This window comes from Bos indicus x Bos taurus, chromosome 14, assembly GCF_003369695.1.
Source record: "Bos indicus x Bos taurus breed Angus x Brahman F1 hybrid chromosome 14, Bos_hybrid_MaternalHap_v2.0, whole genome shotgun sequence".
Classification (NCBI taxonomy): Eukaryota; Metazoa; Chordata; class Mammalia; order Artiodactyla; family Bovidae; genus Bos; species Bos indicus x Bos taurus.
The window spans coordinates 48,988,497-49,008,082 of record NC_040089.1 but is presented as its reverse complement, the minus strand read 5'-3'; the positions used below and the strand labels follow the sequence as shown (position 1 = coordinate 49,008,082).

At 37.8% G+C, this 19,586-nt stretch overlaps 1 protein-coding gene across 5 annotated transcripts in view; it reads right to left on the bottom strand.

The window, feature by feature from the left end:
* Positions 1-19,586, bottom strand: part of TRPS1 (transcriptional repressor GATA binding 1) — a 279,750-nt gene that overhangs the window by 205,286 nt on the left and 54,878 nt on the right. For all 5 annotated transcript variants that reach the window (XM_027561284.1, XM_027561286.1, XM_027561288.1 and 2 more), the window contains 2 exons: positions 16,758-17,686; positions 1,971-3,097 (listed from right to left, as the gene is read on the bottom strand). In XM_027561284.1, coding sequence (XP_027417085.1) covers positions 1,971-3,097; positions 16,758-17,686 — 2,056 coding nt within the window. The remainder of the gene's footprint in view (positions 1-1,970; positions 3,098-16,757; positions 17,687-19,586) is intronic.

The following is a 19,586-nucleotide window of genomic DNA, read 5'->3' as shown; positions in this document are numbered from 1 at the left end:
GAAGGCAAAATCTCACTGGGATTTCATCTATTTAAATACTCAGTGAGTTCCTATCACTCCGGTGGGCACTATGCTAAATTGTGCAGACACAACAGTGAACAAAACACAGACTAGTCTCTGGAGCTCACTTTCATTACTGAATATTAACTAAACTCAGGTTACTCAATAATATTTTTATTCATATTTTATTTCTTAGGAGATTTTCATCTGTTTAACCAAAACATGGAATCTCTATTTTTCCAGCCAAGTTTTCAAGCAGTGGCCTCACCTTCCTCAAAAAAAGTCACTCATTCAAGGGATCAGGTATCTACATATATCTGTGTGTGTGTTTGTGTGTATATTAGCTAATATCTTCATGATTTTAAAAAGCCTCCTTCTTCAAAAAAAAAAAATGAGTTATCTAATTTTTGTATCGCTTAAGAAATGTATATGCACAGTATGTATACTAACAGGGCTGGGAAGAAAGCTAACGTCTGCCTGCTCCAGAAATAAATTAGCATGCAGCTAACATCAAAAGAGCCAAAAACACTCACTGCAAGTGTGAACACATATTTGATTGCAGGACTGTCTTTCCCAGGGCTGACCTTATAAATTAAACAGTGTAAATCTCAAGGAAGTGTTTTCTGAGCATTTAGATTCACTGTGAACATTAGGATGCCCTTCAAATTAACTTCTAACATTATTAGCCTATTGTTGGACATAAACTGCTTCATTACTGGTGACTGAGAAAACATACATACACCGGTACGAACACAGAACTTATAAAAGAATGGGAGGAACTATTCAAAATCTCAGGATGTGAACATATAAATAACTAGATTTTTAAACTAGGATATTGAATCTGCATATGGAAAAGCTCTTGAAAATAGTAAATAAAGCTCTTTACTTTGATGCTTAGAAGCACCATAACAAGAAAATACCCAATACTTGGGAAGTAATATCTGAATGCACTATACTACAAAGATTTTGTGGAACTAATTCCTACTTATAACCCAGTCTCAGTTTAAATGCCCCTTCCTAGCAGAGACATTTCCTCCTTTACCATATTGGGCTATATTGTCACTAAGCCAATGCAGTGGTCTCCACTTCCATCTTTTCTGAAACTCTTCACTCTTACAATGAGCTGCTGAGATCTTCCCTACTAAACCATAAGTTCCATAAGGGCACCATCTATGTTTATCTTCTTTTCCTTTTTACAATCAATGCCTTGGCAATATGCATATTTTTGGAGTAAGTTAGTTAAGGAATGAATACATAAATTAAATAAAGACATGAATTCTAAGTCATCTCTAGAAAGCATGAAAGGTTAATTGGAAAAGTTAATGTCTACAATGAGAACAGGATCAAAGGAGAAGGGAAACATAATATACCCTACATCTATTTAAGAATCCGAAACACTTAGCAGCTTTACTCATTCAGAGTGTAGAGAAACTCAATTCTCACCTTCAGACTACCGTCTGTATGCAAAACAAGGATGTTGCTTAATTTTTTTTAAGCTAGAAGAATGTCTGATTTCATTTGAAAAGCAAAATAAGCAATATGTTCTCAAGTGAATTGTTTCCCAGCTGGAATAGAGAATAGAACGTATTATGGTGGCATCTTTCATTTGGAAGCTGCTCCATGAAAAATCATGGGATATGGGGTCACACTTAGCAAGGGCAAATAAACAAATTGTGGTAAAGCCATCAGCATTATCAGCATCATTGTGAATTTTAAAATATATTCAGTAGCTGGTATAAAACAGATATGAAACGTAAGTCTAAACAGTCTGAAATAAGTGACCCAATTAAAATCTAGGGTTATCATGTCCAGCAATATGAAATCTGCAGTTCTATGATTTTATAGAACACAACCTTGTTCTATAACTTCCCCCGGTCACCACAATCACTCCCTACAATTCTTGGGTCAGCCCTCTGGATAATTTCTATCATTTTCTCCTGACTATGTTGTCCCCCCCACCCATGGCTTACCTGTAGTGTCGGGAAATCTCTTCTTCCACCTGGGTAATGAAATCACATTTGGTACATGAGTGTTCTTTGCTTTCCTTGACAGCCGGCTGCCCGTCTGGTCCTTGCAGGTGACTGCCTTCTTGCTTGACATCCGATGCCTGGGACTCGTGCGCGCTCTCATAATGAAAGAGGAGCACATCCACGTCGGGGGTGGAGAACGAGCACTGGTGGCACTGGTGTTTGACTCTCGAGCTCCCGGCCGCCCCAGGAGACAAGTGCAAAAGCAAGAGCGCACAGTGGGAACAATTGCTTTTTCTACAAGCGAATGGATAAGTGATTTCTCCAAGGTGCTTTTCTGGGCTGCAAAGGCCTCTGGGACAGAATGGACAGTGTTTAATGGTACACTTATGAATGTTGTGGAGCTGTTGATAATGACGAAGAAGCGGCCCCACCACAATGACGTCGGGGCCATGGCTCTTGGAATATCGAAAGTCACAGAACTGACAGTTGTAGCTCGTGACCATGTTATCCTCTGCTCCCTTGCTGGAGAAGTCCTTCTTCTTCACCCCACTAGAGCCCTTGTCTGCCTTGGTCATTGGCTCCCCTTCTGCGCTTTTGGCTAGATCATTCTGATTAATGACAGAGCCCCTGGAAAGCTTATCATTCAATTCTGGATTAAGGCCGCCTGACTGCACTCCGCCATGCTGCTTGCCGTAATGTTCTAGCAGCTTCAGTGAGCTCGAGGACTCACAGCTGAAGCTACAAAACTTACACCAGTAGTAACTGGTGGCCTCTGTACCATTCTGTCTCGAGTCAAGGGGCTTGATGGGCACTGAGTAACCAATGGGTGAGTCATCTCCCGCCTTAACTGTGATCTTGTCCTGCCATTTGCCCAGGTCTCCAGCATCACCAGACCGGACTGCTGGGATGGATTTGTTAGAGTTTTTCTCTGAAGGTTTTGCACCCTCAGAGGAGGGGAGAGAAGCTTTTATTTTGTTCGGGTGAGTCTGCAGAAAATGTTGTTCTAGTTCTGTTGATGAGTTGCCCATGTAAGTGAAATTGCAGAATTTACAGCGGAAATACTTGGTGTTTCCTTGGCAATCTGGTGTCTTCCGGCCAATGCCAATGAATGTTCCACCTGAAGTGACCTGGCAGAGAAGACACGCATGTTACTTTAAAGGTATCATTAATTCAGTGTTCTCTGTAGGCGGGTGGAGGCGACACTGCCAGGTACTCTACATCAAAAAATACAATAGTGCTTCTGCTTATTATGAAATCACTTGAATAATTAGAGCCAAAGAAATTCACTCTTCATTACTCAATAGCCACTCTCTGAGAGGCTCATTATGCTAAACATTTTTGGCCAAAGTATCAGATGAAGGTAAGTAATAAAAGTACTATAACAAATTCAAAGGATTTAATAATATATACTTTTAAACAAAAGACTAAGAAGATGACTTTCAATTAAAGGTTTGAAGACTGCCTCCTTCAAATCCTGCAGAAGCATCCAAATCACGGGATTTCTTGTCACAAAGCTAAGGGTTGCTGTCAAAACCAGAGGCAATTGCTCAGAGATTACTCAATGCAGGCACCCTCCGAGGAAATCCTCTGTTCAGTTCCTACGGCAATGAGGCTGCAAAGATGAAGTCTATCTTTCGGGTAAAATAAAAGTGGTAAATGACCACACAAAACGGTTCATGGTTAAAGCCCAAGTACGCAGTTAGACTGAAAGTAAAATGAAATCTCTGGGCTTGAAATCTTGGTGAAGGAGGACTAAGGTAAGGAATTTAATAAAATGTTTCCCAATCTAGAACAAATAAAATGAAGAAAAGCTTCATGAGCCTTGTTTGATGAAGGCTCTGTCTCATAGCAAAGACTCAGTTGCTCTGATGAGCTGGTCGTGGGGATAGTCAAGGACTAAAATAAAATAATTCCACCATAAAAATCACAACAGCTTGGTTTCCTATCCAAAATTAAAAAATTGTATATGTGCTAGGGCAACCACAGCCTTCAAAGGGCATTTTATATAAAACTCTTCTCTGGGTACACCACATCAGGCAGCTCAACTGAGTGCCAGCACCCAGCAGTCAAAATTCATGGTTTGAAAGAGTTTTGACAGAACTGGTCCAAAGGGGGAGAAATTTCCTTTTTTAACAATCAGGGGAATTTTTAAAAATTTTCCAGCAACCAGATGTAACAGATTAAGCACGTGGCATAATTGTGTTCTTCCTTCTTTCACAGCTGCTCAAAAATGACATGTGTGATCACTGCTCATATCCAATTCACTCCATGAGAAAAAGTCTCAAGCATCTCAAAATCATTTAAAAGACTCTACTTAACATGCAAATAATATTCCTTTAGCGCACTGAGAGACATGGCTGTACACTACTGTACAGGACCAAGACAGAAGTCCATTCGCCACTTAAAGAGGGATGTGACCTGGATAGAAAGACTTAACCTCTCTGGTCAACAGCTTCCTCCCTGGGGGCAACCTTTAAACTTACTTCCAATATTACAGTTTGAGAAAATGTGCATGAACACACCAAGGGCTCAACATTTACTGTACATTAAGATAATAAATTACAAAGGACTCCCACAGTCCTTCATCGAAGATGACAATGTTTCACTTTAGACAATGTCTAAATTTACCATGGCAAACCCCCAGATTGCAGTCTGTTGACAGCACAGCATCATCTAATCAGAAGGGCAAGACTGGGGGCACCCTCCCAGGCAACAATCTGACAATTAATCACTGGTGTAAAAGATATCGAGGTCAGACCACACAAGATAAGTCTAATCACCACTCTAACTGGCATTTTAGAAATCAAAGCAAATAAAACTTGCAGTGAAATGTAATGCATAACACTGTAAAATTCCTCCATTTTCTAATTCACTAGAAATGAGAAGAACCTTGCTTTCAAAAACAAAATGAAACCTTTCAATGGCATGCCGCCTACTCAGGTACTTGGTTCAGGAACTTCAACTTGAATCAAAAGGCACAAATTCAGAATTATTCCCATCTTCTCTAATGTAGGCAAAGAAAGCCAGTGTACAAGCTCTAAAGACAGAAATATGCTTCTCTGAGCTACCATGTTTCTCAGAGTTACCGAGTTGCCCTAGCAGAAAATGTTTTGAACTATCGCTTGTAGAATAAGGATTCCTGAGAAACCACGACACATCATCACTGTTTCTTTGATTTTGCAATCTTCAAGCCTCATGTTTCATGTCCACACTGCAAGGGCTGAGCGAAGAGCTCATACAGTGTTAAGAAAGCCCCAAAAGTGAAGATTTTGAAATGAATTAAAATGACTATGAAGCATCAAAATATCTCTTTCAGTAGTTGACATCAACTTTAAGAGTCAGAAAATCCATGCTAAGAAAGACTACTATCCGGTCACAGGACATTTCATACCAAAAACTGCCAGTTAAACTTTTTGGTCTGGAATTAATTAAACTACTGTGAAAACTGTATTAAATGTTTTGAGTTGGTAGTGTCTATGTGTCTAAACAGCGTGCAGCTATGCTCTGTCGTTTCAGTCGGGTCAGACTCTTTGTGACCCTATGGACTATAGCCCGCCAGGCTCCTCTGTCCAGGGGATTCTCCAGGCAAAAATACTGAAATGGGTTGCCATGCCCTACTCCAGGGGATCGTCCCAATCCAGGGATCAAACCTGTGTCCCCTGCATGGCAGGTGGATTCTATATGCACTGAGCTACTGAGCGAACTCCATTATTTAGGACGCTTTTAATGGTTATATGCTTTATGCTAAAAACTGCCTTCATATTATTCACTGTCCTTCAAACAAGCAATAACAGAAGGATCTCATTTAATGAAAAGAACAATACTGACATATATGGATTATCTATTTGCCTTCCTGGTAAACAGCATTTAATCACATTAGTATTACATATTATTAAAAGTTAATACACTATTGGAATTATATATCCTATACATTATAAAAGTCAACTTTAGTAAACATAATTACTCAGTGTTCTATCTCTTTTCTCTTTCAAAAAGAAGGTTTTAAGGCTACATTTGTGGCCATTTTTATACATTATAACAGATGTGGCAAAATATGACTGACGTATATCATTTAGTAAAATACAATTTCTAATTTTAGGACACCATACTTAAGACTATCGACCATGTCCATTTAATTTCATGACTCACAAATGTTGACTTAAAACAATTCTTTTCTAGATTAAACCCAAATACACAGCAAGAACAGTTAATGCAAAATCAATGTTTTGCAGCAAAAGTTTATTTAATCTTATTGCCAGGAAACAGCACCTACACTTTCAGAGAATTATTTGCAACTTTCCAAGCGGTTGAACCCAGCCATTGTGATAGAAAAAAACTTATTCACTAGCTATGACTATACTAAAAAGAGATCACAGCAGAATAAAGAGTATAAACTTCAATGTTTCTTATTTTGCTAACAGAACTCTAATAAAAATCCATTAATCTGGCAATGCCTTAGATACAGATATCCATATTTAAAAATTCCTTTTAACCTGCAAATTCTGTTTGGGCCAAAACTGACACCTAATCTCTGTAATAGACATCAGGTTACAGAAGTAAACAAACTAGACCACACCTCTGTTTTTAAATTACGTATATTGAGGGCTTCCCTGGAGGCTCAGTGGAAAAGAATCTGCTGGCCAACTCAGGAGACACAGGTGTGATCCCTGATCTGGGAAGCTCCCACATACCTTGGTGCAACTAAGCCTGGGCGCCACTGCTGAAGCCTGTATGCCCTAGAGACCCTGCCCAGAAACAGGAGACATCACTGCGATGAGAAGCGTGAGCACAACTAGAGTACTCCTGCTCACTGCAAATAGAGAAAAGCCAGTGCAGCAACAAAGGCTCAGCGTAGCCAAAACTAAATTAATTAATTAATTACTTAAAGTAAAAGCTCTTTAAAAAAAAATACTTATATTTTATGATAAAAATTTATGGAGAAAATATTGTATTCATTTGTGTTTATCTTTACTTGCATTTGTTTGCTCTCAAGGGAAGTCTCAAGTCAAATTCTGTGAAAAGACACATTATTTAACTTTCTGGAATCTCAGTTTCCTCATCTTTAAGAGTATAAAGAATACTGTACTCCTTGCCACTTTTTAGGATTATTATGAGGATCAAGTGATAGAATGCACTTGAAAGTTATTTGCAAAGTCTAGATCGGTCTAGAATTCTTTGAGCTGATGGGAATGTTCTGTAATTGTCTATCCTGTTGAACACGGCAGGCTCTAGCCACATGTGGTTATTAAGCACTTGAAACAAAGCTAGTGCAAATGAAGAACTGATTTTTTTTTATGTTTTAATGACTTTTTCATAAATTTAATTAACTGAAATTTAAATAGCCACATGTAGTTGGTGAATACCATGTCAGACAGCACACTCTATAGTACTATTCACATGAATGAAACTATTATTTAATAAAATGAACTATCTCATGAATTTCTCTGGCCACTTGAAAAGACTAAACAGAGGGGGAAGTAGTAAAGTCAAACTCAAATACTTGTCACTGCTAGTATTCTTAACTGTAAACAGAAAAGCTCAATTCTGTTGTTACTAAGCTAATGCTTTCATTTACATTCCTTTTTGGACCGGACCGAATGAATGGTATCTCATTCATCTTTGGAAGTAAGCAGGAGCACGATACACTTTGGTTGAATGAATGAACTAGTTACTGGAGACATGAAATCTCCCACCTACTTGGGATATGGGGGCTATAGTAATTCACAGCCTTATTGTCATTAACTCAACGTGACAAATGGGCTTCTTCAAACAATGAGACAAACTGCATCTTTCACCCCAAAACAAACAGATTACAGAGTCATTCACTTGTGAATCAGAGTTATACAGAAACACCCAAGATACCTGTTAGGGGATGAAAAGGAACAGATTTTATTATAAGCTGTTTTTTACTGATGGAGGACTATGACACCTTTTTATTCTATTTTAACCTCAGTTCTAAAAACTCTTCCTTCCATGTAGTTCGTTCTACATCTTTCATTTATAATTTATCTGCATATGGCTTTTCACAAAACTTTCACTACAGAAGTTAAAAATATAAAAGGTTGGCTCTTTTTCAAGGTCTTTAACCTCAATTTAGTTTTTTCCTTCTAATAATATGGAACAAAAACTAGTAAGAATCGTATCTAAAAGAATATGTGAAAAGGAAGGATCTTTTAAAGCCTCGAAACTCTTAAAATGACACTTTAGTAAATGTACTTATTTTCAATGGAACAAAAAGAGTTGTTTGAACTAAATACAAACTCTTCCTCAGATGTGGTTCATTTTCAAGTACTGTAATTGATAGCAACAGAAACAATTAGGAGGGTACTAATTTAAAAGGACTTGAGGTTACTGGTTGATCATCAAAAAAGCAAATTCTTGACAATAAAAAGTTAAGTTGTTAAAAAATCACTGTTCAAATACTAAACTCACAAATAATGTGAAGAAATGTGTCAGGGCCCATCGTGGCTGAAAATAACTAAATTCAGGATCAAAGTGCTAATCTGCATTGGGGGTGTTTCTGTATTGCACAGTGCTTCAAAAAAACACTGCAGAATTTAGAGTTCTTCAATGATGTATCTTTGATGGAAATTAAATATTTAAAATTTCAAAAACAAACATAATTAAATGGCAATCAGCTCAGTCTTGTGTTATCATATATCACATATATATGTGTATATATATATATATATATATATATATATGTAGCCAGAATAAATCCCATAAACAACCTTGTCATTTGGATTTACCAAAGCCAACTATTTGGGCAGGGGAGGTGGGGGGGAGTGGATCCATAACTTAAATTGGTAGAAGGGGCAAATATAAGGGTAAAATACGGCCCATTCTTAATTACCTACATTTTTATAATAAACTTTTTGGATTACAGTAATAAACAGTCTATCTCAAACTGGTTTTCTCATTTTACTCAGGATAACATCAATTTAATTTTCTATGGTTATTTGGTATTTGGAGAGAGAGAAAACCAGTAAACCTTAAAGTCAGTCTCACTAATTTAGAAGATAATCTCTTAGGAGAAAATATGCAAAAGAAAACTGAAAATGCAGTGTAAGTGGATGATAAGGCTGAGTCCATTATCCATAACACTCCTCTCTTGCATCTGATTTGCCATCACTGCTGGCTCAGAATGGAGATAAATATTAATTGCGTGTTTGTTCTAAAGAGGGTCTTAATGGGAAATGAGAGCTGAATCACTGTGGAACATCCTTCCTTCAGGGAATGGTGACTCGTGGCATGCCTCCTACATGCCAAGCACTGAAAAGACTCAAAGAAATGACAAACTCCCAACAGTCTGCATTTCAGTGCAGAAAATTCCCAGCTAAATAAATGACAACAGTGGAATATGTACTTCTGCTAAGAGATGTACCACGTTCCATGATCACACAGAGGAAAAGCACCTAACTTACCCTGACTGGTCTGCAAAGGTTTCTGAAAGGAGGTGACAACTGAGCTGTGGACAGATGAGTTGGCATTTGGGGTGAGACTCAAAGGTGGTGATCTCAGAGAGGCTTTTCAGGTGCAGGAAACAAAATGAGTAAAACATAAACGAGGATGATACAGTGCAGGCTGCTCCCAGGAAACATGGAGGAATTTGGGGGGTGAGAGAATTTGGAAAAGTAATGTCTTGATGGAGAGTCTACATTGAATTATACAAGCATACTTAAAATAATGTTTAATAAAAATTTATGGAAAATTTAATTATGCAAGTATAATTTAAATAATCTAGTTTTTTAGACTCTACAAAACACAGGAAGACTGATAAGTGGAATTTTTAAAGATTAAAGAAAGGAAGGAAGGGAGGGAGGGGAGAGGGAAGGGTATGAGAAGAGATGGAGGAAAGCAAGGACAGTGAAAGAGGAGGGAAAGAGGAAAAAGAACAGAAAGAAACAGGAAAAGGAGAGGAGAGAAGGAGGTAGGAGTTGAGAAGGGAAAAGAACAGAAGGAAACAGAAAGAGAAAGAAAATAAGCAGAGAAACCATTAAGAATGTGCTAAGAAAACATTAAGGGTGGAGCCGGGGAAGGAATAAAGAAGAGAGACAGGACAAATCGTTCCATTGTTTGGAGAGATACAAATCAGGAAGACACCCAAGACAACTGACATTTCCAGCCTGACTTGAAAATAGGAACCTAGAAAAAAAGGAGAGGAACACAAAGTTGTTTCAGGAAAGCAGCTAACAACTTTACTTCTACACGTGTTGACTTTGAGATGCCAGATGGAATATTGAGGTGGACCTATTGGAAAAGACTCTGATGCTGGGAGGGATTGGGGGCGGGAGGAGAAGGGAACGACAGAGGATGAGATGGCTGGATGGCATCACCGACTCGATGGGCATGAGTTTGAGTGAACTCTGGGAGTTGGTGATGGACAGGGAGGCCTGGCGTGCTGTGATTCATGGGGTCGCAGAGTCGGACATGACTGAGCAACTGAACTGAACTGAACTGACCTGACCTGTCCGTCAGCTGGAAGAACAGGTCTTAGAATAAGCTACTGTTTATTGTAAGATTCCCAATATGTTACTGAACACATGAAAGAATGCATGTGCTCTTTGAAATCAACAGGTCATCTAAATATTAAAGGAGCAATGCTGGAGAAGTAGAATTCCTAAGTTCCTCACAGTAGCCCCAACTTACTTTGCTTTTAGGATCCAGACACTTCACACAGCTCTGACCACATGATGGGGAATGACACGAATTAGACATGCTAAGGGCATTCTCTGCCTCCACACCCATTCCTATACTTACTTGTAGGCAAAGAATAAAACCTAATTACACAACTTTAAAAACATGGAAACTGGATCCATCTCCTTAACATTGAATCTTCATAGAAAAACCAACCTAAATTGTGCCTCATAACCAGAAGAGGGGAATACAACTCTGAGACCAACTATTAACTCATAAATTCCTAAAAATAAGTCCTTCAAACAAGGGGAATATGAAGTAAATCAAATACATGGACAAAGTATCCCTAAAATATGGGGATAAAAGACCGCATCCTTAATTGATGAAATCAAAATTTGGCCCTTACGCACTCTATCAGAAGTATTTTCTGTAGCCAAAGTACCAGTGAAAAAAGTAACTGAAAAAAGACATATCAGCAAAACTCATTATCTTTTCAATGATTTCAACTATAAGCTAGTAAGTTCAAATTAAAGCAGCGTCACACTACAGAGACTGGATAAGAGACCATCACAAAGTCCCCAAATTCAGAGTCCCGCAAAATCGATGAAGTCCCCAAATTCAATGTGACTCAGAGAATATGTATCAAACAGCCCTCGTGTACCATCTTGTATCTCCTCCCTTGGCCTGTTTGCTTTTCTGGTTGGAGTAAACTCAGTCTTACAGTTGAGAAGGCCTTATATCTTAGTGGTTGTCAAGATAGTTTTCTGTAGCCTACTTACCCTGGTTTACATCTCACTGACCCACTTCCGCAACTCTGTGAACCTGGGCAGGTTACTCTCCTCTATGCTTACTCCCTCCTTTTCTAAAACGGACATAATGGTAGTGTCAACTTCAAGGGTTTTTATGAAGATGAGCTATTTAATACATGTACAGAGCTTAGGTCTATATGCACATGTAAGAAACCCTTAATAAATGCTAGCTATTATTAGGACTGAATCCAAAATTGGGGGAAAAAACAGGGCATACATGTAGTTTTGATTATATAAGCTAAAAAAATAAAAGAAGGATTGGTCAAATTTAAAGTAATACAGAAAAATAAATTTTACATTTGATTTTCAATTAAAATTAAACAAGGTCTTCTTCGATATTCTGAACATGCTTAACACTGACTTTAAGCTTTAGAATCCTATCATGAAGAATTCAAGAGGTCTAAGGGCTAATGATTCTCAGAAACAAACTCCATAAAGGAAATCAGAAAATGAAAGAGAACCGCTCTCCTTCTCCCAACTTTCCTGGGGTTAGTACACTCCATATGTATCTGTGTCTCCAACAGCTGTGTGTATGCTGTAATTACAATGACCCAAGAAAAAAAAACACTGAATAATCTGCTGACTTGATATGGCTAGCAGAACATGCCATTTGGGGATAAAATTTTTATTAAGAGTTGAATAATGCTAAATTTGATTGAATGCACAGATAGCCACGATTCCTTCTTCTAAACATTCTGCCTAGAGAGAAATACAGATATTCAAGAAAGTGATACATGTTCTCCAAACGATAGCAAATAAACTGAAAATCCAAGAAGGGTTGACATTTATCAGGCTGACCCTCCTATAACAAAGCCCAATGGACATTTAACCGTCATGCAGGTAAAAGGATTAGTGAAAATGGTCAAACTATTCTATTCCACCTGGGTGGCTACATTATCCAGCTCAGCTATCTTCATGATGAAAATAACCTGGTAAATGCCAGGACTTTGCTTTGCTTTTACGGCCTTAGGTTGAGCATATGTTTTATTTTGCACACTTTATTACTTGTTAAACAGACAAAGTCCTGAAAAATAAGTATGGCTTCACAGACCAAACACTCTGTACCCTAGAGAGAATCTGAAGTGACTCAAGTCTCATTCACCAGTTTTTTTTTTTTTTTAAATGCAATTGTCCTCAACTCAGAAAAACAAAGCAAGAGAACCTCCTAAGCTCCACAACTTCCCTCTTGCTCCAGATCAAAGGAAACAGAAGGCAAATAAATAAATATTTGGAGGTTAAAATTCAAGAAAAGTCAAAATCGACCAAAATGAGATGAATGTTCTCTGGATTTTTCTCTTTTTTCCCAGACCAAACTGTAATCCCCTGTTCAAAGGAGTGTATGGGAACATGTTAAGAATCTTATAAAGCTCATAGAGTTAAATATGTTGAAAATACAAATACAAAAGATGACTTCCTAGCTTGAAAATCTGTTCTTCTTGCTTCTAACATGACATACTGTGCAACTCTGCTAAAAATATATTTATAAAACAGAAACATAGTGCTCCTAGCTCAAACACTAGACAGTCACTGAGATTCTTCTGCTAACCTTAAAAATTTCATTCAGGGTTAAAATGAATTTAATAGCTGGCATCCTGTAGCTCCCTTCTTAGAGGCCTGAATAATGCAGAATAACAGGGAAGGTTTCCTAATATGCAAAGGCAACATATACATCATGAGCATTTATAAACTTGAGCTAGCCTAAACACTTTCCCGTGGGAAGCACAACTTGACAAGACTCTGACTTTTATAACCTGATCTGAGGGCTAAGAGCTCCCCCATAAAGATGACGCAAACACCCTAATGCACCGCACATTAAGCCCCAATGAAACAGCAACGTCCATGTTTAACAACTCAGGCCTCCACTCAGCAATGGTTTAAATATAAGCATAATAAAGCAGATTAAAAAGAAAGAGGCTGTAATTACTTTTAGAAGAACTCAATCTCTTCTCCTATTATTGGTGAGCCTTAAAGGCTGAACACAGGTAGCAAAAATCACATAAAGGGTTGCATCCATCATGTTGCATCCATTATTTTTAAAAATTTAAGCATAGTAGTCGATAAAACATGCAGGGGAAATTTAAAAATTGAGAAAATAACATCCTGGTCTAGTCTATGAGTCTTAAGCTAGCCATTATATCTTTCCTTGTTTCTTCTTGGAAAAGATCAATATTTTTCTTCTGATTTCAGGGCTGGGTATGCTACCTCACGGTGTGGGAGGGGCAGGGGGCAGGAGGGATCTGAATTCAACAGGTTCAGAAATGCCTGTCCTGATTTTATGATGAACCTTTGAAATGATGTCCATTATCTGGCTGCAGATTTTTTGATTATGAAGGAGAAAAAGACATTCTTATTTGACATTCTTTTTTTTTTTTTTTTTTACAAATCTGTAATTCCTTGACTTCATGATGTATAATAAAGTTTATACAGAAGTGGATATGGTCAGTTACAAACATGTCCAAACTTCAATTATTAAAGCCAAAGAGATGTCAAATAATCTGAACTTGAAACTAGAAATCTTCAAATTTGTTTCAACTGTATCTTTTTCCCCCAACCCTATGTATCATGCTTGCACTCAGGTCAGTTCAAATTATTTAAAACCATCCATGTCAAACCAAAATATAGATAGATCAAAGCCACAGAGTTCTTAAGTCCTCTATTTTTGGCTTCTGTTCCTTTTTTTTTGGCCTAAAATGTCATAAATCTCTCATTAACCACCAACTGTCCTGAATGTTAAAAAAAAAAAAAAGTTAATTGAAAAAGATGAATGAATCGCTCATCTATTACTTCAACTGGTTTAAATTACAGATTGATGTTAATAATCCCTGGAATGAAATGACTATTTGTCTGTAATCCTCATATTTACCAACATCTTTCTATCAGAATACACACAAGCCATTAATTTGGTATCAATTTCTGACAAAACTGCATTAAAGAAATTCTACAGTCAGCATTTTACTTCCTACAGCTTTTAGTCTCCACACAGTTCACGTGCCAAGGAAAGAACCTCTCAAATGGCATTTCAGCAACACAAACATATGTGGATGAAAAGGGGTAGGGGGCGGAGTTCAGATGTGCTTTTATTCAATGTGTGCATATAGGGAAGCTCTCTGATATTTATTTCAGCATAAAAATATTAATAAGTTATTTATCTTCAGACATGTTTCTACATCAACATCTGGTGTGTGTATGAAGTATTCAAGATTAGCATTTGGCCTAAAATACATTCAGTGGCCTTTTCCCAAACTGAAGAAAGTTAACTCTCATTAGGCTGGTTTCTCTCTCCAATCATTTCTTTGAAAGGATCATCCACTTTTTCCATAGATCGCTGTCTCCTATTTTTAACCTATTATTTCTCTTTGGGAGGGGAAAAAAAAATGATTTTAACAAGATTATCTCCTTGCATGTGATCTCCTACCATTTCTGTCTTCTTTACTGGGCGCTGCCGCAAGGATTTAGGAGACAGCAGAGTCTAGGATCAGCTGTTTTATTTCTAGTTCTATTAGTTCAAACTCAGATAGCTCCCACATCTGTTTTATTTCTAAAATCACTGCCCAGGAAAAGTGTCCAGCTCATTCTACCCAAACATAAACTTTACTATAAATAACCAGGAACCTAACAAATAACTGTTTGGGGGAAATGGAAGTGTGTTTAAAAATCTGAATTCTTCCAAACTATAGGCCCTTAGTAATCTTGGTTTCAGAGCCTTCCTGACAGCCAGGATCAGCTTTCCTTAGAAGTTGTCCCCAGAGTGAACAAACTGAAACTCTGACCGGAAATCCAGGTATTAACATCATATTCCTCGCTAATTGTAAAACACCATTTCACATACTAACATTATTCACTTCTAACCCTTTTATCTAAGACACGTATTTGCTTTCCAATCATAGTTTGACAGCAGAGTGTATCTGACATAAGACAGTGAAATGATCTTTAATAAGACAGCAGTTCAAAGCATGTAGCTTTCATGCATAATAACTATGTTGGCTTAATTTGCTACGCCACAGAAATCATTCTATTTGTGGAAATTCACAAAGTAAGATGGAATTTTTAAGAGCGCTTTCCAAAGATGAAACTGGATTTTTTATATCTTCTTTATTTCTCCCTTAAAGTGATAAGACTGCCATTCTGACATTTTTAAAGGACGTGGAAATTTCTCTTCTGATCCCTCTTAAGAGCATTGCAAAATATATTCACTACCTGTTATATATAACCCGTTATCCTGCCTTTCTTAATTGGCACTAGGTCAAAAGAGAGGTCTAGAACAAATGTGTTATAACTACTGAGTTGATAAAAATAACTGATATTTTCAGGGATTAAGGAGGTCAAATAAAGTGTGATGCGATTTCATTAGTTCTCCGGTACTTCTTCTAATCACTCCTGTAGAAGGTTAATATTAAACCTAATATGTTTTGAAATCCCTGGCCTAATAATACAATAAAAATCTACAGACTGTAACAGAAACTAATACACTTTCTCAAGCTGATCATCAGTGTCAACTATACTAAAATTGCTAAAATGAAATGAATACATTACTTAAGTGTCCGTTCTGCATTTCATTCTATTTCAAATGGTGGATTTTTTTTTTCATCTCACATATGCCATAAACTAATACAGAGGGCAGATCAAAAAGGTATGCCATTTTTAATAAAAGTAGAAATCTAAATTACTACTAAATGCTTTCATAAATTGCCATTTTCCTTAAATACAAGAAGGAATGCTTTACTGGTCCTCACCAAGGTCATTCTGGTATCCCTAGTACTTACAATCACATTGACTTCTTTCTGAATCAATGTAAAATTTTATTTCCAAAGTTTCATTTGCAATTATGTTGCTTTTAAGTAGTACATCTCTGCACTCACCAGTGTGAGCCAGTTCTGGTCCAGTTTAGCGTAAAATCAAATCCTCATCCAAGACACAAGAAAGACTCTCCTTGAAGGAAAGACTCTCCCTGAAGGAAAGACTATAGCCAATTTTTATAATCTCCAACTAGAACAAAGCATGAATTACTATCATGTTGAACCATAAAGATTAGTGCCATTTTTGGAAGACTCTGAAAACATCAAATTACCATGAAATATGTCCAGAAATATGAAGCCTAGCTAATTCCATGAAAAGACTTCTCCCAGCCTAATAGAAATGTTGGGATTAGTTTCCATGATGAGAGGCTAAAGATAACTCTTGAACACACATTTGGATCAAACAAATGTGTCTGTCTCTTCTGCTTCATCAAGCAGGCTACCCCTTCGATACTGGGAGCTTGACTTTAACATGCATGTAAGATTTCACATTTCATTACTGACAACTTTTTCTGTACAAAGAGATCACAATACAAAGCACAAACCTGTACATCATAGGTCCCGTTTAGTAAAACAGGCCTTGAGGAACTGATGTCCTGCAACACACCAGAAAGCACAGATCGGTTGACTTTCTGGAAGTCTTTGGAATGGCTGAACTGCACCATATTATGAAGGGCCAAGATTTTGCTGTCCAGCTCAGCATCCTGCCTGGTGCGGTTATGCAGTCCTAAGTGATACTTTCGGAAGTGCTTAATCAGATCTGTGGGGTCGTTGCCATAGTAACCGTATCCACAGATATTGCATTTAAAGTCCTGAAGCTCTGGAGACAGAGGTGCCGGGTCTGGGTTGTCATTAACCAGTACGTCGGTTTTCGATTTATTCAGTCTGACACCCCCATCTGAAGGCACTTGTGGGTTTTTTGAGGCCACTGAAACTGGGCTTGAGCCTTGACAATTGGCTTGACCACTCTGCACTTGCCCTGTTTCCTCTGTAGCCTTCGGTGACATCTTCTGATCTTCCTTCATCTCCAGTGAGTCCCCTGATGGGGTGCAGGCCATATCTTGAGGGTCATCTGCCTCTGCTCTTTGAGGAGACTTCAAGGGCTCACAGACTCCCCCAGCAGCTGGAGAAGAGAAAGCCAACATATTTCTCTCTGTCACCTCATCATGTGAATAGGAGGGAAGGTTTCCTCCCTTACTGGAGTTTTCATAATTAAAGCCAGCCTTCTCACTCAGGACTGAGCTTTTCAAGTCCTTCTTGCTGCTAGAAGATGGATCCTGGACATGCAAGCTATGTTCCTCCTTATTATTTAGTTCTGTAGCATCACTCTGATCCGTATTTTCTGACATCTGATCTGCAGAAAATTCTTTGTTCTTTCCAGGTCCCTTGCTTTCTGTACCGACAGGCTCCAGGGTCTGACCCTCGCCTTCACTAGCAATGTTTCTCAGAGGGGGGTTCTTTTTCCGGACCATATCTGTAAAAACACAAGGGAAAGGAAGATACAGGGTTATTTGAAATTTGCAGGCATGTAATCTAATCGAGAACAATTTCCTTACTCTATTCAAGGCTTTTTAAGGCACAGAACAAAAAATTGTCTAGGAAAAAAAAATCAGTTTTAAAAATAGCAAAAAACTGAAACTGAAGCCAACAATTTACATTTAGAATTATTTTTGTCACAAAGGGTGGCTCATTTATTACTTTAAAATGATTTCATGAATATCAAGGTATTAACTATTATTACTAGCTCTATCCTTCCTATAAGTTAATCTTGCCTACCAATTACATTTTTTGCTCAGTTTCTTTCTTCAGTTAGAGTTGATAGATAAATGTATCTATATTTATCCATGTTATATACTATGTGTAATATGTACACGTTATGTTTATAGAGTATATATAGTTGTTTATGTTTACAGAATATATATTTTGTGTTTATTTATATGATATGTATATGTGTATATAAACAACTATAAAGTGAAACTAGATACTGTTACACACTGCACAACCAAGATATAAATATAGTTTTAACCAAAATATCCTCAGAGTCGAAAGACAGAAAGAGCATGTTACAAACAAAGTGAAAAATGCCTCTTTACTTTTAGGAAAGGAGGATAACAAACGTTTCATCTCTACCCTACCGATAAATTATGTTAAGCCCCCTTTTGAGGGGGCTTGCCTGAAAGAAGGGGGACCTGGTAGACATCAAAGTGACCAGGCTGGGCTTTGCTAGTACTCCATCCAGCATGATGGAAACCTAACTTAAGGTTTCCAGGCACAGTGTGGTGGAAACAATACCCATCCCACCATTAGGAACTCAATGGAAATTGACTAAAGTAAATATTCAGTTGAACTATGTGACATTGTCATTCTGGCAAACTGTTAGCAGTTGCCTATGGTACACCTTCACACGCTAGCAAAACCGTGCCTTCAGGGTCCACAGAAGAAAACGGTGGGGAGTATAATGAGTCAGAACTCTTAAGGAGTTATGTCTAAGGAGCTAAGAAACAAACTGTATCCTGTCAATAGAAGAATGCAGCAACAAAGCCTTGAGGAGAACTGATGTTCATGGCTTGTGTTCCTAAATTCTCCAACCAAACAACTGAAACAATTCTGTAAGCCATCACCCCAACTGTCTCTCAGAAAAATTCACCTGTAGACTGACCAATAAACCAAGCCTTCTTTACTAGCTGACGCTACCACAAGGGCAGATTTAAGACAGATAGTTACATCATGATTATCCAAAATGTCCTCTACTGGAGAATCCAAATCCACAGCACATTTCAGTTGTTCTCACGTATAATTTCTCACAAGTGCAGAAGAACCACACTGGCTTTGGATATGTGGGTAAATCTTTGCTTGTGAAAAGCCGCTTATGCAAAATTTTTATAATAGGAATCACTGAACCAAGACAATGCACTAGATAGAATAAGGAATTGGTTAGAAGGTAAAAATTCACCTTCTTGAATAACGTCACAAACAGTATAACTGTACTTAAGAGAATACACTGCTTTTCTTACATGCCAGAAACATCAGTCATCAAATATTCATAGACTCTCTCACATAGAACAGTAACAACCAAAAGGAAAACAGCTACTTATAGGATGAAAGGCTGCAGTTTCAAGGGAAGGTGATAGTCATGAGCCATGTAAGCCAGCCTGGCATGGGGATAGCGGATGGAGTGTGGTCTTTACCTTGGTGTCACTACCACTAGCTCCTAAAGTTACTAAGCCATGTAACCATCGTTAAAAAAAAAAATGGAACACTGGTTAAATAATTTATCTTATAACATTTGCATTTTAATGCCTCGTTTGTTGATGTTGACATTTTAGGAGACTTCTATTTTTCTGTCAGAAAAGACAGTGCTTGGGAACTTGTGC